The sequence below is a fragment of the Lynx canadensis genome, chromosome A1 (assembly GCF_007474595.2).
Source record: "Lynx canadensis isolate LIC74 chromosome A1, mLynCan4.pri.v2, whole genome shotgun sequence".
NCBI lineage: Eukaryota > Metazoa > Chordata > Mammalia > Carnivora > Felidae > Lynx > Lynx canadensis.
The window spans coordinates 29043188-29062400 of NC_044303.2; the positions used below are offsets into that span (position 1 = coordinate 29043188).

The following is a 19213-nucleotide window of genomic DNA, read 5'->3' on the forward strand; positions in this document are numbered from 1 at the left end:
AAGAATGTGGCTGGGTGTCAAAGTTTCAAATTTTAGGGACCTGGTGCAGCATGGACCCACGTTGATCCTCTGGGGGAGGGTCTTGCTGCACCGTGACTGGTGCTAGTTTGTCCCTGAAAAGCAGTCACTCAGCCACACAGTGGTTGGGAGTTTATGGTAAAGCACATCAAAAAGCCAGCACAAAGATTTGCTGCCCTCAGCAGGTGTCTCTGTTCCTATGCTAATGAACAAGGCAATACCTTGGCACTTCCCAGTTTTTTTGTCCCCGGAAAGTCCATGCCACCTCTCCAAAATGCACTCCAAGAAGGAAAATTGTTTCTCCCCATGAGACCAAGGGGATCCTCAGACCACGCTGGCCACTTCCAGGCTTTTTCCCTCTTTCCCCACAGGAGTAACACTAAGTCCCCCAAGCATGACCCCAGCAATGACCCAAACTTCTAAAACTTCAGACTTTGAGCTCCACTGCTTATAAACACTGGCAGGAGTCAGCCCCTCTCCTTTTCCCAGTCATTGGTTTTGGGGAAGACTTTTTCTTGTACAATTTCCTATGTGGTGTGTTTTCTCTCTTTCTCTCTTTCTCCCTCGCTCCTCTCTCCATGATCAGGGCTCCCTCTCCTCCACAACACCTGCTGTTCTTTTCTCCCTCAAATCAACTCTGCAGCTTCTTCCTTCCACAATGTGGCCATTTTTCTCCCTTTAGATGTGCAGTTTGTTCTCAGTCCTCAGATCAATTCAGTGTTCAGAATGATTTGATATTTATCTGGCTGTGTTGAGAGACGAGGCAAAGTCCTCGTTCCTACTACTAGGGTCCCCCTACTACTCTGCCATTTTAACTCTCCCCTCCCTATTCCACATCTGTTTGGTAAAGGTACTTCTCTCAAAGGTTGCAGATAGTGAGTGGACCTATTGAGAGAAGCCACCAGGTATTCTGGACAGCGGTGAACAACCAGAGATGTCCCAGCCTAAAAATAAACATGAAAGCAGTATTGGACATGCTACTGTAATGGATCTACAAGTCACCTTGGAGACTGAATGCTAGCTCCATTGGGCTGTGTTGCATTAATGCTGTTATTTTGAATGTTGGTAATTGTGGTATACTATGAGGTAGTTTTGCAGTCCTTGATGTGATTTCAGATATTTCTATCATTTTTCAAATTTTAAACTTACTTTAAGCTTTTAAAATTTCTTTTTTTGTTTTTATTTATTTTTTAATTTTTAAAATGTTTATTTATTTTGAGAGAGGCAGAGCACAGTGGAGGGGCAGAGAGAGAGAGAGAGAGAGAGAGAGAGAGAGAGAGAAAGAGAGAATCCCCAGTAGACTTTGCTATCAGCACAGAGCCTGACATGGGGCTCAGTCTTACCAGTCATGAGATAATGACCCGAGTTGAAATCAAGAGTCAGATGCTTAACTAACTGAGCCACCCAGGAGCCCCTAAAACTTTCCTTTTTAAAATTAATTTTTACATTATATATTATAAGGTTTTAAAAGTCAATGGTAAAATCCTATAACAAAAAACAGCAGCTCCTTAGACCTCTTTTTCCTCTGCCTCCCTCCTTCCTTGACCCTGAAGTCCCATTACCCACAGGCAACCAATTTAAACTCTTAGCTATTTTTTCTGATAATTACCTCAGTGTTTCTAAATACTAGATTGTGCTCTTTTTTTTTTTTTTAACAGTTATTTGTTTTTGAGAGAGAGTGAGAGCACAGGGGAGAGGCAGAGAGGGAGAGGATCCAAAGCAGCCTCCACACTGTCAGTGCAGAGCCCAATGTAGGGCTGGAACTCAGAAAACTGAGATCATGACCTGAGCCCAATCAGATGCTTAACTGACTGAGCCACCCGGTACCCTAACGTATGGTGCCTCTTCTGATCAATTAGTTACAATATTACATATTGACTTCTTAATGTAGTAGGTAAAGATTGGGGCTCTTTTATTATATCCTCTTTTCTTCTACCTAATATATTTCTATTTTGGCAAAATTAACTTTCACTGCTTTAATACACAGAGTAAATCGTGTTCACTGCTGAGCCACATAGCACACAAGTATCCCCCCAGCTTTTCAAAAATTCACATTAAGCTGCTTCACTTTTATGAAAGACCTACATTATGCCTGTTTTCACCAATCAGAAGTCCAAAGAGGATTTTCCCTTTTACAAAAAAAAAAAAAGGTGAAAAGAGAAAATAGTGTTCAGCATTTATTTTGCAGCCAGCTGTTGTTGAGGCTTCACATACGCTGAGCAGTGAGAGTGGCCCCACCAAGCTCCTTCCCCAGGAACTACACTCAGCACCTCAGCATCAAGTTACCACAGCTTTGAACTCTGTCTCTGAGCATCTGGGCTTTATCTCAGTTTATTTTGCCCATCTGTTAGCAAGATGTGTTTAAGGAATCAGCCTTAACAGAGGTTACTTTTTTGGTGTGGGAATGCTCAATAAATTTCCCATGTAACTTAATGGTAATGGTTCTTCACTTTACACCATTTCAGCCTTTGAAAGGTTTCATAAGAATGTTCTACTTTCTGATAGCAGGGAAGACCTGTACTGTGATGTCATTTCCTAGAGTTAATAATTACCTCATTGGTTTTACATTTGCTTAGTTTTCTTTTACTCTTAAGTCTTGCTTGATCTTCCAAAAGCTCTATAAAATGAAACTTACCAGATTTTCTATTTAAGCTAATGTGTTTTGGCAACACCGTTTATAGAGCCCTGGATTATCCTGCTCTAGTCTGGATGATTTACTCTCCAAGGCTACGGCACAGGGGCTGTTCCGGACACTGACGGTCTGGGAATTCCCCTCCTGTCTGTTCTGTGTTGGAGCCTCTTGTTTCTTGGATCCCATCTCATCTCTCTTAGTTTACTCCCCCATTTTAGTGAAGCCCTTCTCCAAGTGGTTTCCTAAGAAAAGATGCATGAGAGACATATTTTGAGACTTTGTACATCTGAAAATAGCTTTATTCCAAGCTCACACTTCATTGATCATGAATACTTGATTGGAAGTAATTTCCACTTAGAACATTTAAGGCTTTTGTCATTCATTGTATTTGTTGTTTTCAATTTGGAGACTCATGCCCTTCAGTTCCAAAATATCTTCCTCAATAATTTATTTACTGTTTTCTTTGTTCTGCCTGGAATTTCTGTTACTCCAGTGTTAGATCTCTTGAATTTATTGTTTGTCTTCTTTTTTTCTCTCACATTGTCTATCACTTTGTGTTTTAGGTTTTTTTTTCTCCAGCGCTTTTACTGAGTTTTAAAAATGTGTGTTTTTTTTTAAATTTTCACAAGTTTTTTTATTCTCAGAATTGTCCCATTTTGATAACATCCTGTTGTTGTCATTGATGGAATTTTTTTATTGTTGTTGTTCAGATATTAATTTTAGTTTCCCTGAAGTTCTTTTGCTTCCTGCAATGTCTGTGTTTCCTCTAAGTTTATTTTTTGTTTTACTCTTACTTTCTTGTTGGAAATGTCTAGGAATTCTTTGCTGTCTATATATACATACTAGAGGGAGGTTCTAAAAGCTCTGGGGTGCTTGGATGCCACTTACCCACTAGGAAGTTTCACTGAAGAGCAGTTAGATGATTAATTAGCTTTTTTTATTAGGGACTGCCAGATGTCAGTGTTTATAGATCTTTTTACTTGAGTAGTTTGTTTTCTCCCATATAGGATCGTCCATGATATATTTAAAAGTAAGGTTAAGGTCTCACCATTCACTAAGCAACCTTACTTAATCCTCTTATTTTCAGTCCCATGTCTCATACTTACTCTGCTTTGTCCCAAGTCTCAAGTCTGAAACTTCCCTTACTTAATTCCCTAAAGACTATACCTTCTTCTGCCTCCTACAGATTGAGGGAGGGGACTTAAAGATACGCTTCAAGACTTTTTGTTTTTAGTGACCAACTTCCGAAGTACCTGGTGCCTCAATTCCTGAGGCTTTCTGGCACTCAGCAGGGCAAATAGGCTTGTTACTGGTCAGCTCTCCCTCTACATGGAGTTATGTTTCACTTCCCCCGCCATAGCTAAGTCATTTACCATTCTTCATGTGCTTTCTGTCTGTATATATCGTGTTTGGGGCTACATGCATCCTATGTTTTTATTTTGCATTTCTGTTTCTTGTTGTTTTAGTATGATTTTTAAAAGAAAGAGGAGGCCATCTTGAGATCAGATGTCACCTTTAAATTTTCAGTCAATTATTATTGCTTGCACTGCTCGTAATAGCAAAAGTTAATATAGCCTAGGGGCACCTGGGTGGCTCAGTCACTTAAGCATCCAGACTTTGGCTTAGGTCATGATCTCATGGTTCATGGGTTCAAGCCCCATGTCAGGCTCTGTGCTGACAGCTCGGAGCCTGGAGCCTGCTTCAGATTCTGTGTCTCCCTCTCTCTGTTCCTCCTCCACTCGCAATCTGTCTGTCTGTCTCTCTCTCTCTCAAAAATAAATAAACGTTAAAAAAATTTTTTTAAGTTAATATAGCCTAAATATCCAACAACAGGATAATTTTATAATCTCAAGTTTTCTTTGATTTGTATTCCATAAGAAACTGTAAAAACCTAGAATATATACAGGAGCAAAAGAACAGAAAACATCTGTCACCATTCCAAATAACCACTTTGGTATATATCTTTAGTGTATATCCTTTTGAATTCTTTTCTATGCATAGAGAAATAAATCCCTTTCATCAAAAATGAGATGATAAATTTTGTAGCCTACCATAATTTACCTATGAAATCCACAAACTGTTGGATACTTAGTGTGTGTCACCTCAACCCTGTATTGTGGAATATTGTTCTATATTATACTATCCAGAATAGTAATAATGAGTGTACACTGAATTAAAATTTTAAATGAGAGAAAGTCAGGTAGAAGTGATAAAAATTCTGACAAAAATGAATCAAAATATTTTTAAAACATACACCTTGTACAGCTATAAATTACTCAATTTACAAAAAGTGACCAATGGTTTGTTGCCAAACTTACCTTGAGCCAAATTATTTTTTAGCTACTTAGATCTGGTTCCTTGATTTTAGAGAGGCATGGGATTCCTGAGTGGCTTGGTCAGTTAAGCGTCCTACTCTTGACTTCAGCTCAGGCCATGATCTCATGGTTCGTGAGTTAAAGCCCACGATGGGCTCTACACTGACAGTGTGGAGCCTGCTTAAGATTCTGTCTTCCTCTCTCTCTGGCCCTCCCTCATTTCCTCTCTTTCTCTCTCTCTCTCAAAATAATTTTTTTTTTTTTAAATTGAAAAGAGACCTCAAGGCTTACCCTCAAACTTCCCTTTAAGCAATGCATTACAAAGCCTCCTAACTTTTATGAGTCCATGTTGTTAAGAGCAGGTGATTTCTTGAATCTACTGTGTACTTTGAGGTCGACCATCATTTCAGCATCTACTGCAAAGAAAACTCAGCCTTCTATCTTTTCTACTCCATGACCCTTAGAATGGGAACCGTGTCCCTGCTGGACTTGAAAATGAGAGCTATAGGTCATTCTTCCATTTTCTCCTTGCACATGGACTCTGAAGAATCACATTTTTTTCTGACCTACTGCTTCTATATAACTCCATTTTTTTACCATTGGAAGAGAGTAGTACCGTAGGGGTATGACAAAATGTTTGTTCAGGGAAAAGTTACTTTTGTGTGTGTGTGTAAAATTTAACAAATCAAGATGAAGACAAATTAATATTTTGTGTTTTAAAGCAAGCTTTTTGGTTTTTTATCAGTTAGTGAGTGAAAGTGGGCCTCAGTAATTCTTACACTATATTCCTTCATCATTGTAGATTATGGATAATACCTAATTCTTCCTAATCAGATTTAAGTTTTTACATCAATTTGCATTTAAAAAAAATTTTTTTATGTATATTCATTCTTGAGGCAGAGAGAAAGAGAGAAAGAGAGAGAGAGGAGAGAGAGAGAGAGAGAGAGAGAGAGAGAGAGAGAGAACACAAGTGGGGGAGGGGCTGAGAGAGAGGGAGACACAGAATCCAAAGTAGGCTCCAGGCTCCGAGCTGTCAGCACAGAGCCCAACGCGGGGCCTGAACCCACAAACTGCAAGATCGTGACCTGAGCCGAAGTCGGATGCTTATCCAACTGAGCCAACCAGGCGCCCCTTCATCATTTTGCATTTTTAAGATTACAGGGTTTTTATTTAACCTTTGATTATATATAATTTCATCTAATCTAAGAACCCATTGATTAAGACATCATGATTTTGTTACTATGAACATAGAAAACACTACCAATTAAGCAATGATATGTCAATGAATGTAAGATGCACTTTAATTTCAGAGATGTTAATTTTTTAATGGGCTGTTTTAGAATGAAATATGGTATATTTGTTCTCATTTATAATTGAAAATCTTAAATAACAAATGTAGTTATTTAGCAAACACACATTTAATACCTACTTGGTACCATTGCTACTTGGAATTTTGGAACCTTTTTTAGAGTATTAAAACAATACTGAGAAAAGTTTTTTACTTGTTTATTTATTTTTATTTTAGAAAGAGAGAAAGAGACAGCACAAGTGGGTGAGGGGGCAGAGAGAGTGAAAGAGAGAGAATCTTAAGCAGACTCCATGCTGGGCATGGAGCCTGACATGGGGCTCGATCCCACAACCCTGGGATCATGACCTGAGCAGAAATCAAGAGTCAGGCACTCAACCAACTGAGCCACCCAGGTGCCCCTAAAAGTTATTTTTTTCCAAAGCACTTTTACAGTTTTTTAATCATCCTAGTACCTTATTCAACAACTCTTCTATTATTCAGCATACTTCCCCCGGACCCAGATCCTCTCTTCCTAGGGGAGTACTTGTGATTAAATACTGGTCTTTAGAAAGTGTATTAAAATATAAGATCAAGTGATTTCCTTGGGAATCACTGAGCTGGTAAGTAAGAGTTTTAAGCTCAAAGTTCTGACCTGAGCCACTGGATGGGAATAGTATCGATGTTTAGATAGAACTTACTGCCGGTCAGCTGAGAAGAAGAAGAATTTGAAGGAAAGCTTATGAGCATCTAGCCATCTTGAAATAAATATTTTCATATCCTTTTAGATGGTGAAAAGGGATACCGGATTCAGGACAGCTGCAGGAAAGTGCCCCAGCCCAAACACAGGGCTGCATGTGACTGTACAGCAGTCAAGAATAAACTAATAGAGGTGAAACCTAGGTATCCTAGTAAAAGTATTTAGCAGCTGTAGATTGTGGCTTATTTAGACAGGGCAAAAACGCAATTTAGAGAGTTAAATTTGGGGGTTTTTTGGAGGGTAGAATTTTACCCTCCAAAATTTTTAAGTCTCCAGCAAAATAGTTACGACTGTATCAGTTTAGCTGGCCTAAGCTAATATGGATTTTGGGTTTTGTGGCTCACCTCTAATGTACTTGAGAGCAGGATCAGACATAGACCTTCAGAATGGTAGCTGCAAAGTTAAGAACAGAACAGCCTGAAGTATCAAGGGTCATTATTTCAGGTCGAGATTCAGGCTAGTAACTGGGCTACACAACAGGCAAAACCCACCCAAATCCAGAAGGTGGCTAACCAAAACATGTATGATCAGATGTGGGATTAGCTGATTTTAGAACCAGGACAACTGAGAAACATTCACTATGAACTCTTCCTTATAAAGAGTTTTATAGGGGAGCCTGGGTGGCTCGATCGGTTAAGCGTCCGACTTTGGCTCAGGTCATGATCTCATGGTCCGTGAGTTCGAGCCCCACGTCGGGCTCTGTGCTGACCGCTCAGAGCCTGGAGCCTGTTTCAGATTCTGTGTCTCCCTCTCTCTCTGCCCCTCCCCTGTTCATGCTCTGTCTCTCTCTGTCTCAAAAATAAATAAACGTTAAAAAAAAATTTTTTAAAAAAAGAGTTTTATAAATAGTTTCTTTTCATTAGTTTCTATAAACAATTGACCCTTGAACAACATGGAACAACATGGAAATTAGGAATGCAACCCCTTGTTGCCAAAAATACACCTATAAATTTGACTCCCCCAAAACTTAATAGCCTATTGTTGACCAGAAACCTTACCAAAAACATAAACATATACTGTGTTGTATGTATTAAATGCTGCATCCTTACGCTAAAGTAAGCTAGCGAAAAGAAAATGTTACTAAGAAAATCATAAAGAAGAGAAAATATGTTTACAGTACCATACTGTAAAAAAATAAATCTATGTATATACGTGGACTTGTGCAGGTTCAAACCTTGTTCAAGAGGCAACTGTATCAAGTCATTTTTTTCTTTTCAACTTATGTTTTTAATTCCAGTATAATTAATTTACAGTGTTATATTAATTTGAAGTATATAATGTAGTAGTTTAACAATTTTATACATTAATCAACGCTCATCACAATATGTGTATTCTTAATCCCCTTCACCTCTTTCACTCATCCCCTCACCTACTTCCCCCTGCTAACCACCATTTTGTTCTATATATTTAAGAGTCTATTTTTTTGTGTGTCTCTTTTTTCCTTTGTTTGTTTGGTTTGTTAAATTCCACGTATGAACGATATCATATGGTATTCGTCTTTCTCTGACTGACAGTTCACTTACCGTTTGTACCCTCTAGATCCATGTTGTTGCAAATGGCAAGATTTCGTTCTTTTTCTTAATTCTTTTTTATGGCTGAGTAATAGTCCATCACACACACACACACACACACACACACACACACTTATAAATGAATATACACAAGCATGCCCCACATCTTCTTTATCCATTCATCTATTGACAGACATTTGGGTTGTATAAAGTCATTTTTAAAACATCAGCTCTGTGTGTATTTGTGGCTTAAAGGGGAAAAGCTGAGTGCTCTTTGACTAAAACAGAACGGAGCAGCACTGCATGGGGGTAGCAGCAGTTCACTCTGTCGGGCTGTTGTGTGAATCAGCTGGGAGGGAGAGGCAGAGCTGTGGGATGCAGATGCTACTGCTTCCACTCTTCTCATCTGAAGTATCTCATTCAGATATCTGAATCTAAATGGCCATCTACTGCTGGTTTCTAAAGTATGCTAAGTCTGAAATATTCCTGAGCTCAGGGCACCTGGGTGGCTCAGTCAGTTGAGCATCCACCTCGATTTCGGCTCAGGTCATGATCCCAGGGTCATGGGATCAAGTCCCACATCAGGCTCCATGCTGAGCGTGGAGCCTGCTTAAGATTCTCTCCCCTCCACCTCTACTCCCCTGTTTATGGTCTCCCTCCCTCCCTCTCTTTCTCTCTCTCTCTGTCTAAAATAAAAATATTTTTTTTCCAGTTTTATTAAGATATAATTGACATCTCAGGTCTATCTTAATTTGGCTTCTGGATGCTACAGTTTACCTCTGATTCTTGTTTTTCAGGGCTTGTAGTAGAATGCCAACAAGAACGATCACAGATAAAAAATAAAGAGATAGCTTTGCGTGTGTTGAGAGCTAGACTCTACCAGCAGATTATTGAGAAAGACAAATGTCAGCAACAAAGTACTAGAAAACTGCAGGTGAGATTTATTTGCTATAATGATACCTCTGCACAAAAAGTCATCATTTTATGTAGAAAATACAGCGTTGTTCTTGATCAAATGGGAATATCTGATAGCATAGAGAAACTTGCTTATTTGTAAATAAACAATAATTTTATTGCATATGGACTAGCAGGTTAGGGCTAAATTTGGATGTGTCAGTTTACAAATGAATAGATGAGAGGGGCACCCAGGTGGCTCAGTCAGTTAAGCGTCTGACTTTGGCCCAGGTCATGATCTCACAGTTCGTGGGTTCAAGTCCCACGTCGGGCTCTGTGCTGACAGCTCAGAGCCTGGAACCTGCTTCAAATTCTGTGTCTCCCTCTCTCTGTGTCCCTCCCTAGCTTTCTGTCTCTCTCTCTGAAAAATAAATAAAACATTTTTTAAAAAAATGAATAGATGAGATATGCGTAAACTCCGAATTATTTCCCGGTTGTTTCCCTCCAGTGTTTGTATCGTGACTATCTTGAGAGGAGATTAGGTTAAAAGATAAAAAAGTTCTCTGGAAATTAGGATAGTTGCAGATTTTTTAATTTAAACACCTATGCTTTTTTAAAAACTCTGTGGGATCAAAAGTAAATGTCACTGCAAAAAACCTATAATGGTGATTGCTACTGATGGGATGTGGGGTGGGGGTAGAAGAGAGATTTATTGGCCACTATATGTACCTTTTGTACTTTCTGAATTTTGTACTATATAAATGTATGATATTTATTCAAATATGTAGATAAAGGTTAAACAAAATGAATGTGTCATTGATATAAGTAAACAAATTATTGTGGGATTTTAAATCCTAAAAAAGGTTAAGTTTGTCTTTGAGAGAGGTTGGAAGAGAAAGTGTGCTTTGTATTGTTTGTGGATAGGTATGCTACCCTAAATTGGGAAGGATAATGAATTATATAAACTTTAAACATTAATTATTTTTTTTACCTGGTCTTTTCACACTTTTGTCCTTCTAGCTTTCCTTATGCACATTGTAACTTCCAACTAGTAAAAGTGATGGGATAAATGGGAGAATAATCCTCTCTTTGTGGTAATCCTAGACTGTGGTTCAGGATCAGTATATACATTTGCAGATAGGAATGCTCATTAACAAACCATTGCTTCTTGGCAAGTAAGTGATAATGTAAACACGATGAATTTTGTGACATTTGGATTAATAAAAGACATTGGGATTTACTTGCTATTTGGCATTTCAGTACCAAATGTTCACACAGTAATTTTTAAAATGAGTATTTAATATTGGTCTGATACAAATAGTGTGTGTGTGTGTGTGTGTGTGTGTGTGTGTGTGTGTGTCTTCAGAAATTTCTGGCTTCAGGCAGCAGAAAAGGCCTCCCAATTAACTTGTCCATCTGTGTGAATTTTTTAGTAGGTATTTCTAATGCTTAGAGAAGTTTTGGTTCAGCTAATATATACAGTAGCTTTTATATGGAAGGCATTATATCAGGTTCTCAACTCTGGCTCCGTTTATCACCTAAAGAGCTTTGTAGATCCCTCTGCCCCCTGCCCCCCACCCAGAGTCTGACATAATTGATTTGGGTGGGATCCTGGGCATTAATATGGTGATAGTAGTTTCCATACCTGGCTGGTTGCAGAATGGATGGCCTAGGGAATATTCTAAATGTACATAATCCATGATTCAGTATATCTGAGGTTGGGCTTTAGCATCTTTAATTTTTAAAAATGCTCCTGATGGTCAGCCATATTTAATTTAGTTCCATATCATTTGCCTAAGGGGTTAAGAAAATAAGTTATAGGGGCACCTGGGTGGTTCATTTGGTCCAACTTTGGCTCAGGTCATGATCTCACGGTTTGTGGGTTAGAGCCCCACATCAGGCTCTGTGCTGACACCTCAGCCTGGAGCCTGCTTGAGATTCTGTGCCTCCCTCTCTCTCTGTCCCTTCCCTGCTCACGCTCTGCCTCTCTCTCAAAAGTAAATAAACATTAAAAAACATTTTTTGAAAAAAAAGTTATAGAAATGTCTTTTTTTAGTCTTAAAAAGTGGAAGTGTGTGAGAGGGGGTATTGTGTTGGGGAGGTAGTGTAGGTGAGATTAAGAAGAATGCAAATAACCATGGGGTACCTGACCTGCGGTGGCCCAGTCGGTTAAGCGTCTGACTTTGGCTCAGGTCATGATCTCACGGTTCGTGGGTTCGAGTCTGGCAGGCTCTGTCCTGACAGCTCAGAGCCTGGAACGTGCTTCAGATTCTGTGTCTCCCTCTCTCTGCCCCTCCCCCATTTGCACTCTCTCTCAAAAATAGACAAACATTAAACAAAAATACAAATAACCATAGCATAAGGCAAACTGTAGTGTGCTGTGGAGAAGATTCCAAGTGTAAGGAGTTTCAAAGGAGAAAGTTAACCTATTTCAGTCGTTGCTAGCTGGAAAGGTGGGGATGATAGAGTGTTTGGGAAGGGCATCCCTTGAGATGATGTTTTAGCTGAGTTGACAGAAATGCACATAATTTTGATATGGTTTAATAAGTGGCATTATAGTGGGTCACATAGTTTTAAGAAATGATGTCAGGAAGGTTGGCCACATTATGAGGTACCTTGAATGATGAATTGAGTTGTGTCTGCTTAGTAGACAAGAAGAAACCGAAGAAGTAAATTTATCAGAAAACTGTTTTAAGCAGGCTAAGCAGGGCAACACAATGTAAGCAGAGAAATGGAAGAGGAATCAGGAGATTTTTACAGGAATGAAGGTGAAAATAACAAGCCCTTGAATGATAGAAATGGAAAGGGCAGGATGTAACAGGTAACCCCTGAAACCATTGGGAATGGGCAGGTAGAAAATATGATGAATTGAAGATGGATTCTCCCCTGGTGTCTGTGTCAAGCTCCCATGAAATGTGAGCTAAGTTGCGGGATGTCAGAGTTTACCACTTGGAGCCAAGGGCATGTGGTGGTGTTATTTATAGAACAGGAGGAAGAACTGATTGGGATGCAAAGATAATTTGGTTTTATTTTTTATTTGTTTTTTTAATGTTTATTTTTTGAGAGAGAGAGAGAGAGAGAGCGCGCGCGCGCGCGCGTGAGCGGGGGAGGGGCAGAGAGAGAGGGAGACCCAGAATCCGAAGCAGGCTCCATGCTCCGAGCTGTCAGCACAGAGCCCGATGCGGGGCTTGAACTCACAAGCTGTGAGATCATGACCTGAGCCGAAGTCAGACACCCAACCGACCGAGCCACCCAGGCGCCCCAAAGATAATTTGGTTTTAAATATTTGAAGTTTAAAGTGCCAAAGAGACATTCATTCTTATTCCATAACTAAGCTTTACAAACCTGTAGTCTTAAACAGTAAGTTTTGCCCATTCTTCTTCCTTGTTTGTCACTTTGTATATATGACTTTTAGAAAAAATTGAACCTGTTATAATAGAAAAGTCATTTACAAGTATATTTCCATTATAATAAAGGTAATTATAAAGTTAAAATATGAATTGCCTTTTTGTTATGACACAGGTGGGAACGAGAGCCCAGTCAGAGAGAATTCGGACATATAATTTCACCCAGGATAGAGTCACTGACCACAGGATAGCATATGAAGTTCGTGATATTAAGGTAATATTACTGAATATGCTTTATGTACTTTGCTTTTCAAAGAAAGTATGCTCAAATTCTATAGAGTTATGTCTAAAATCTTACCAAGTAATTTAAAATCATTAAGCCAGTTTAAGATAGTACCCTAAAATTTGCAGATACTTGTATTAGTTTCATGGTAAAAAATGTGGTCTTTATGCCAGTTTCAAACAATTCTCTTTGAACTCCAGATTCTTTGCTATGCAATCACAGTGTACTAAGGTATATTCAATATGCATGTATACACTGTATCAGTTTCCTGTTGCTGTGTAACAAATTACCACAAATTTGGTGGTTTAAAATATTATATCTTAATGGTTATATAGGTTAAAAATCTGGACACAACAGAGATGAGTTCAGAGCTCTCAGGTCCAGTTGCTTGCTTGGTGGCCCTTCCATATGCCCAATCCCACTTTGAATCTTTTGCAGGAATGGCGCAGGCCTTTTTAAGGGCTCATCTGCTTAGGTCAGGCCCATGCCAGTGATACTCCTTTTGAATGACTCAACGTCAACTGATTAGTCACCTAATCACTGGAGTGATATTCTGTCATATTCACAGCTTCTGCCTTGACATAAGGGAGGGACTTCTGCAAGCCCTCCACCAGGGGGCATCTTAGAGTTCTGCTTACCACGATGTATTATTGTTCATTAGATTCAGGAGTTATAATTATGCTGTTGGAGAAAGACCCTCTCATCATGGTTTGAACATTAACCTAACTAAATCCCATTTGGCCGGATCACTGACATAAATCATTAATGATGAAGCACAGGAAGATTCCCCTTTTGCTTCCACTGAAGGGGAAAACGAAGTGGTTCTTATAAAGGACTGTGTACAAAAGGCAAGAGATGGAAAGTTCTGATCTTTTTCCTTGATGCCATGTGATATATAAGGCTTCTTTCATTTGATTCTGTCCCATTCTATACTCAAAATTAAAGTCCTCATTTTACAAGGGGAAATGTCTGTGTTTTCAAAATATTTAGAAATTTCTGTGTATCTTATGCCACTTCCTCTGTCTTCTCAGCAATTTAATACTGTCTTAAATAGGAACATAATAGCCTTGACAAAAAGGAGAAGATATTTGCTCACTTCCCTTTCCTCAGGAAACACACAGCAATAACCAAATATGTTTGGCCATATTGTTGTAATTACACCATACTCTTTCATTTGTTTTCTGGTAGTGGTGATGGTTTTTCCTGAGACAGCTGCATTCTTATGACCAGTAATATTTTTTAGAATAGCCCTTAGGTCCTCAGTTGGTATTCAGTATTGAAACAGGCAAATTAAGTAGCTTTTATAGTTATAAAATACCTGGCTTTGGCCTGGTTATAATAACATGTTATTACTGACGAAACTAGCATGCCGGACTCCAAAATGTAAGGGAAATTATATTTGCGTGCTCTCATTATGACTAACCCACCTATTGGAAAGAAAGAAAACATCCCATATTGGTGAAAGGAGGAAATTTGGAAATGTCACGAAAAAAATGTAGTAAAACATTAAAATCTATATGAAGGACAGTAAAGAGACAAGTAGGAGTGAATAATTTAGGAACTGTAAGAGTTGTAGATGAGGCAGGAAAAGTGATTGAGGGCCTTAATCCGAGGGCAGTAGCCCCAGGACAGAATGGAAGGCGTGGAGGGGAAAGAAAGTGGATGTCTGTGGGACTTAGCTCAGCTAAGCTCAGCTCTGCTCCTTTATTTTAGAGCCTGACCTCCTTCCATTTACATAGTTCTTGATGAAACTGCTCTGCTCTTACACGATTGACGACAATAATTGGTTTGTTTGGGGAGGAAATCCGAACAAGCCCCCACCAATGAGTTCCTTCCTAGCATTTTTAAACCAGAGACAAAGAGGGTTAGTCTCTCTCTTGGCTAAAGCTGAAATATGTAAGATTTACAAGAGGCTAGAAGCCACATTTCCAAACCACGAGGAGAAGGCAGTGTTCAGTAAGAGATGAAGCTGATGTATTGAAAGGAGCAAAAATAGAACTGGATGGAAAGAATCTTGATGATATTAATCCCCGCATTCATTTATTCGTAGGCTGCATTCCCAGGGTGGTGGCACCAGCCTTTACATTCCTATCCTTGGGTTCTGTGAGATCACCTCATATTCTTAGTGTGAGTTCTCGTGTAGGTGATTTTGTTTTTATTTTCATTCATCTAGATAAGAAGCACAGACTACCCTATAATATATTGTTTTATGTTTCTATTGTTTCTCAAAGTCCTTGTGCAAATTCCTGAACATCAACCTATCTCCTGCCCTGTATTTCCTTTAAACTGAAGATTTTCCCTTGCCCTGAATACTTTGTTTTCATGCCTTTCTTCATCCTCCTTTTGACTGAAATGCTCCATTCTCTATTTAGAGAAATACTATTATCTTTTTAAGATCTAATGCAAATTTTTTCTTCCTGCCTAAACTCTTCCCTGATGCCACCTTCTTTTTTTTCTTTTTTAATGCTTATTAATTTTTGAGAGAGAGACAGAGAGTGAACAGGGGAGGAGCAGAGAGAGAGGGAGACACAGAATGTGAAGCAGGCTCCAGGCCCTGAGCTGTCAGCGCAGAGCCCGACATGGGGCTCGAACTCACAAGCTGTGAGATCATGACCTGAGCTGAAGTCAGACGCTTAACTGACTGAGCCACCCAGGCGCCCTGCCACCTTCTTTTAAAATTAACCTTACAACCCTCAGTTGCTTCCTTGATTTCTTGCTCTGATTGTGGTGCCTCACTCTGTCACTAGATTATGAGCTTCTGGAGGTTAGGAACCACAAGTCATTCATCCTTGTTCTATCTCTAGCACTCTGGTTAATCCAATTGAACTCTACGTGTGATGTGATTATCATTTTAGAGGGATGATCCTTTTGATACAATTTCCAAATGATGAAATCACCTTGGCAATACCATGATCATTTGAGTTCTGGGCCTGCTAATTTTATAAGCAGTTTCCATATTATGCTCAAAATGGTTTAAATCTTAATTTAAAAGCTTATCATAGTGCTTTTGCTTTACTTTTAAAGTTTAATTGAGGTTTTAATATATGCTGGTGTTTTGTGGAATGCAAAGATAGGAAGGCATGGTTCCCCCTATAGTTTAATCGGAGAGATAAATGTATACACTTAACCTAAAATTCAACTTTAAGATCATTCAAGAAAGACCAAAATAAGATTAGTTCATACCTACATCAAAACTTTAAATGTTCTGTGTTCCGGATGCTGACATTGAAATGGTTCCATTAGGCCAGTGTCTAGATTTTGAACATTTCTAAAATATAGGACTCTGCTAATTCACTGTTCCCAACGACTCTGTTACACAGAACTTCTGTGGCACAGGAAAGGTACTTAGTCATTATTTTAGTGACTTGTAGAGATGAACTGTAGGGAAGACTACAAGGAAGTCTAACTGAACAGTTTTCACCCAATAGACATATTTTGAGGTAAACATAAGAGCATTTATTTTTCTGAACTTTTTATTTAGAAACTTCAAGTATACTTTGAAGGCTGGTTCAAGGGGCGCATGGGTGGCTCAGTTGGTTAGGCGTCCAACCCTGGCTCTGGTCATAGCTATGGGTTTGAGCCCAGTGTCACAGCTCAGAGCCTGAAGCCTGCTTCTGTCTCTCTCTGCCCCTCCCGCATGCATGCACTCTCTCTCTCTCTCTCTCTCTCTCTCTCTCTCTCTCTCTCTCTTCCCCCTCCTCTCAAAAATAAACATTAAAAAAAGAATCAGTACACACGCTGTACCTAGATGCAACAGTTGTTAACATTTGCTGCCTTTGCCTTCTCTTCCTCCTCCACCTCCTGTGTTGCTGGTGAACCATTTGAAAGCAAGTTGCAGACCTCAAGACGTTTGTCCCCTAAATATTTTGGCATAAATATTTTTTTGGTTGCACAGGACTTCTACATTTTAAAACCACATTTCCAATTTAAGAAAAAACAGAACTAGTATAAGCCACTTAATGGATTAAATACAATCTAAATTTGAGGGTTGCCATGAGAAGTTTGAGCTTGAAATGGTCCTGGGAGGTCCGGAGGACTTGGCAAGGCTGAGAAGGGCAAGGAGGGGCTGTGCATGTTAATGTGGCAGCAAGGTGCCTGGGGCATTGATGGAGGCATTTCAGTCTTTCTTGCCCTTGGGAAATAATGTGTTATGAATGAAAAGGGTGGAATTTTCAGGGCAAGAGTAAAAAGCCTTATCTTTTCTGGGGAACAAAAGAAGGCAAACATCCTCCCAAAGATGGTTTGAGACCTAGAACCCTGTTAGGAAAGTCAAGCAAAGGAATTTTAAAGAGAGAGGTGGTAAATTTCAAGTCTATTCAGATCTCCTTTGTTTTGGTGTTTCCAGAGTTGGAAAGATACAACTTCTACAAGATTGATTTTTAAATAAAATGCTAATGGAAACAAAGAAAGAGTAGAATTCCATTTACTCTTTTGGATTCACTTTTTACATAAAAAGCCAGTATAACAGGATCCTCCCAAGTTAGCAATTGTGTTCATTATGTTGTAGAACCACTTCAGTAATCCATTGTTGCTATTAAATATGGACTGTAAAGAAACAAAGTAAATATACATCTAATTCTTTGCTTTGTTTCTCTTATTTCTACTAATCAGGTTTTTATAATAACTGTCTCTTTTACCAGGAATTTTTATGTGGAGAGAAGCATCTGGATCAGCTAATTCAAAGACTACTTCATTCAGCAGACGAAGAAGCCATTACTGAATTTTTGGATGAAAACCTTAAATCAGCAAAATAAATGCTGATTTATTATAGATTCTTCTATAAATGAAACAGACCTATCTCAAGAAGCAGCTGTTCATAAAGTGCAGCTAAAATTACACAGTACGTACAAATATATTTTTTAATGAATTAAGTCACATTTCTTGACCTAAGAATTTATAAAATACAGTCCCAACTCTTCAAGCAGAAAACAAGCATGCAATGAACATTGCAAAAAACAAAAAAATAAGCATGTATTTTTGAAAAGAGAAATAAAGTATTGGGAATTGATTATGTAATATAGGTCACTTCTTCTCTTTTATATGCCTTTTTTTTTTTGAGAGAGAGAGAGGACGTGCAAGTTGGGGAGAGGGGCAGAGAGAGAGGGACAAAGAATCTCAAGCAGGCTCCATGCATGAACTGGGGCTCGATCTCATGACCCCGGGATCATAACCTGAGCCAAAACTAAGACTTGGACGCTCAACCAGCTGAGCCACCCAGGCACCCCCAAACATGCCTTTTTTTTAACCATCTGTAAATTAAACACATTTTCCATTTATTACTTCAGGATTTTAGCACATGGTAAAATTTAGTGATACAAGATTTATAAACTTCTTTGTAAACCCCTATTTAAAGAAAAAGTATTATTAACCATGTTAAAATTAGGCTTTAAACTGCTACTTTTATTTTTTTTATTTTCTCTCTTTAAACTAATTTTTCATAGTTTTTTTTTTTAATATTGGTTTATTTTTTTTTTTTAATTTTTTTTTTCAACGTTTATTTATTTTTGGGACAGAGAGAGACAGAGCATGAATGGGGGAGGGACAGAGAGAGAGGGAGACACAGAATCGGAAACAGGCTCCAGGCTCTGAGCCATCAGCCCAGAGCCTGACGCGGGGCTCGAACTCCCGGACCGCGAGATCGTGACCTGGCTGAAGTCGGATGCTTAACCGACTGCGCCACCCAGGCGCCCCAATATTGGTTTATTTTTGAGAGAGAGAGAGAGAGAGAGACAAAGTGTGAGCAGGGGAGGGGCAGAGAGAGAGAGGAAGACACAGAATCCGGAGCAGGCTCCAGGCTCCGAGCTGTCAGCACAAAGCCCAACGCGGGGCTCGAACCCACAACCACGAGATCGTGACCTGAGCCAAAGTTGGACACTTAACTGACTGAGCCACCCAGGCGCCCCAACCTGCTACTTTTAAATAAAAAATAAATATTGTGAAGAATATGAGTCAAAAATAATGATTTGAGAGCAGAACAAATTCTCTACTGTATAAACTACACACCAATATTTAAAGTGAACTCTCTGCTTGGCTTTTATTTATTTCACTTTGGCTTAATTTATAAGCATCAACAGATGTGGTGTAATGTGTGTAATTCTCTATGCCTGGTTTTGTGCAGTGATACATACAAAACCCCATCCTTACCTTACGGAGCTTCCAGTTGAGTGA

General features: G+C 39.1%; 1 protein-coding gene across 7 annotated transcripts in view; it reads left to right on the forward strand.

Moving 5' to 3' along the window:
* Nucleotides 1–18053, forward strand: part of MTRF1 (mitochondrial translation release factor 1) — a 70144-nt gene extending 52091 nt beyond the window's left edge. For all 7 annotated transcript variants that reach the window (XM_030311768.1, XM_030311740.1, XM_030311756.1 and 4 more), the window contains 3 exons: nt 9319–9455; nt 12938–13036; nt 17686–18053. In XM_030311768.1, the coding sequence (XP_030167628.1) occupies nt 9319–9455; nt 12938–13036; nt 17686–17799 (350 nt within the window). In that variant the 3' untranslated portion in view covers nt 17800–18053. The remainder of the gene's footprint in view (nt 1–9318; nt 9456–12937; nt 13037–17685) is intronic.
* The last annotated feature ends 1160 nt before the right edge of the window (nt 18054–19213 follow it).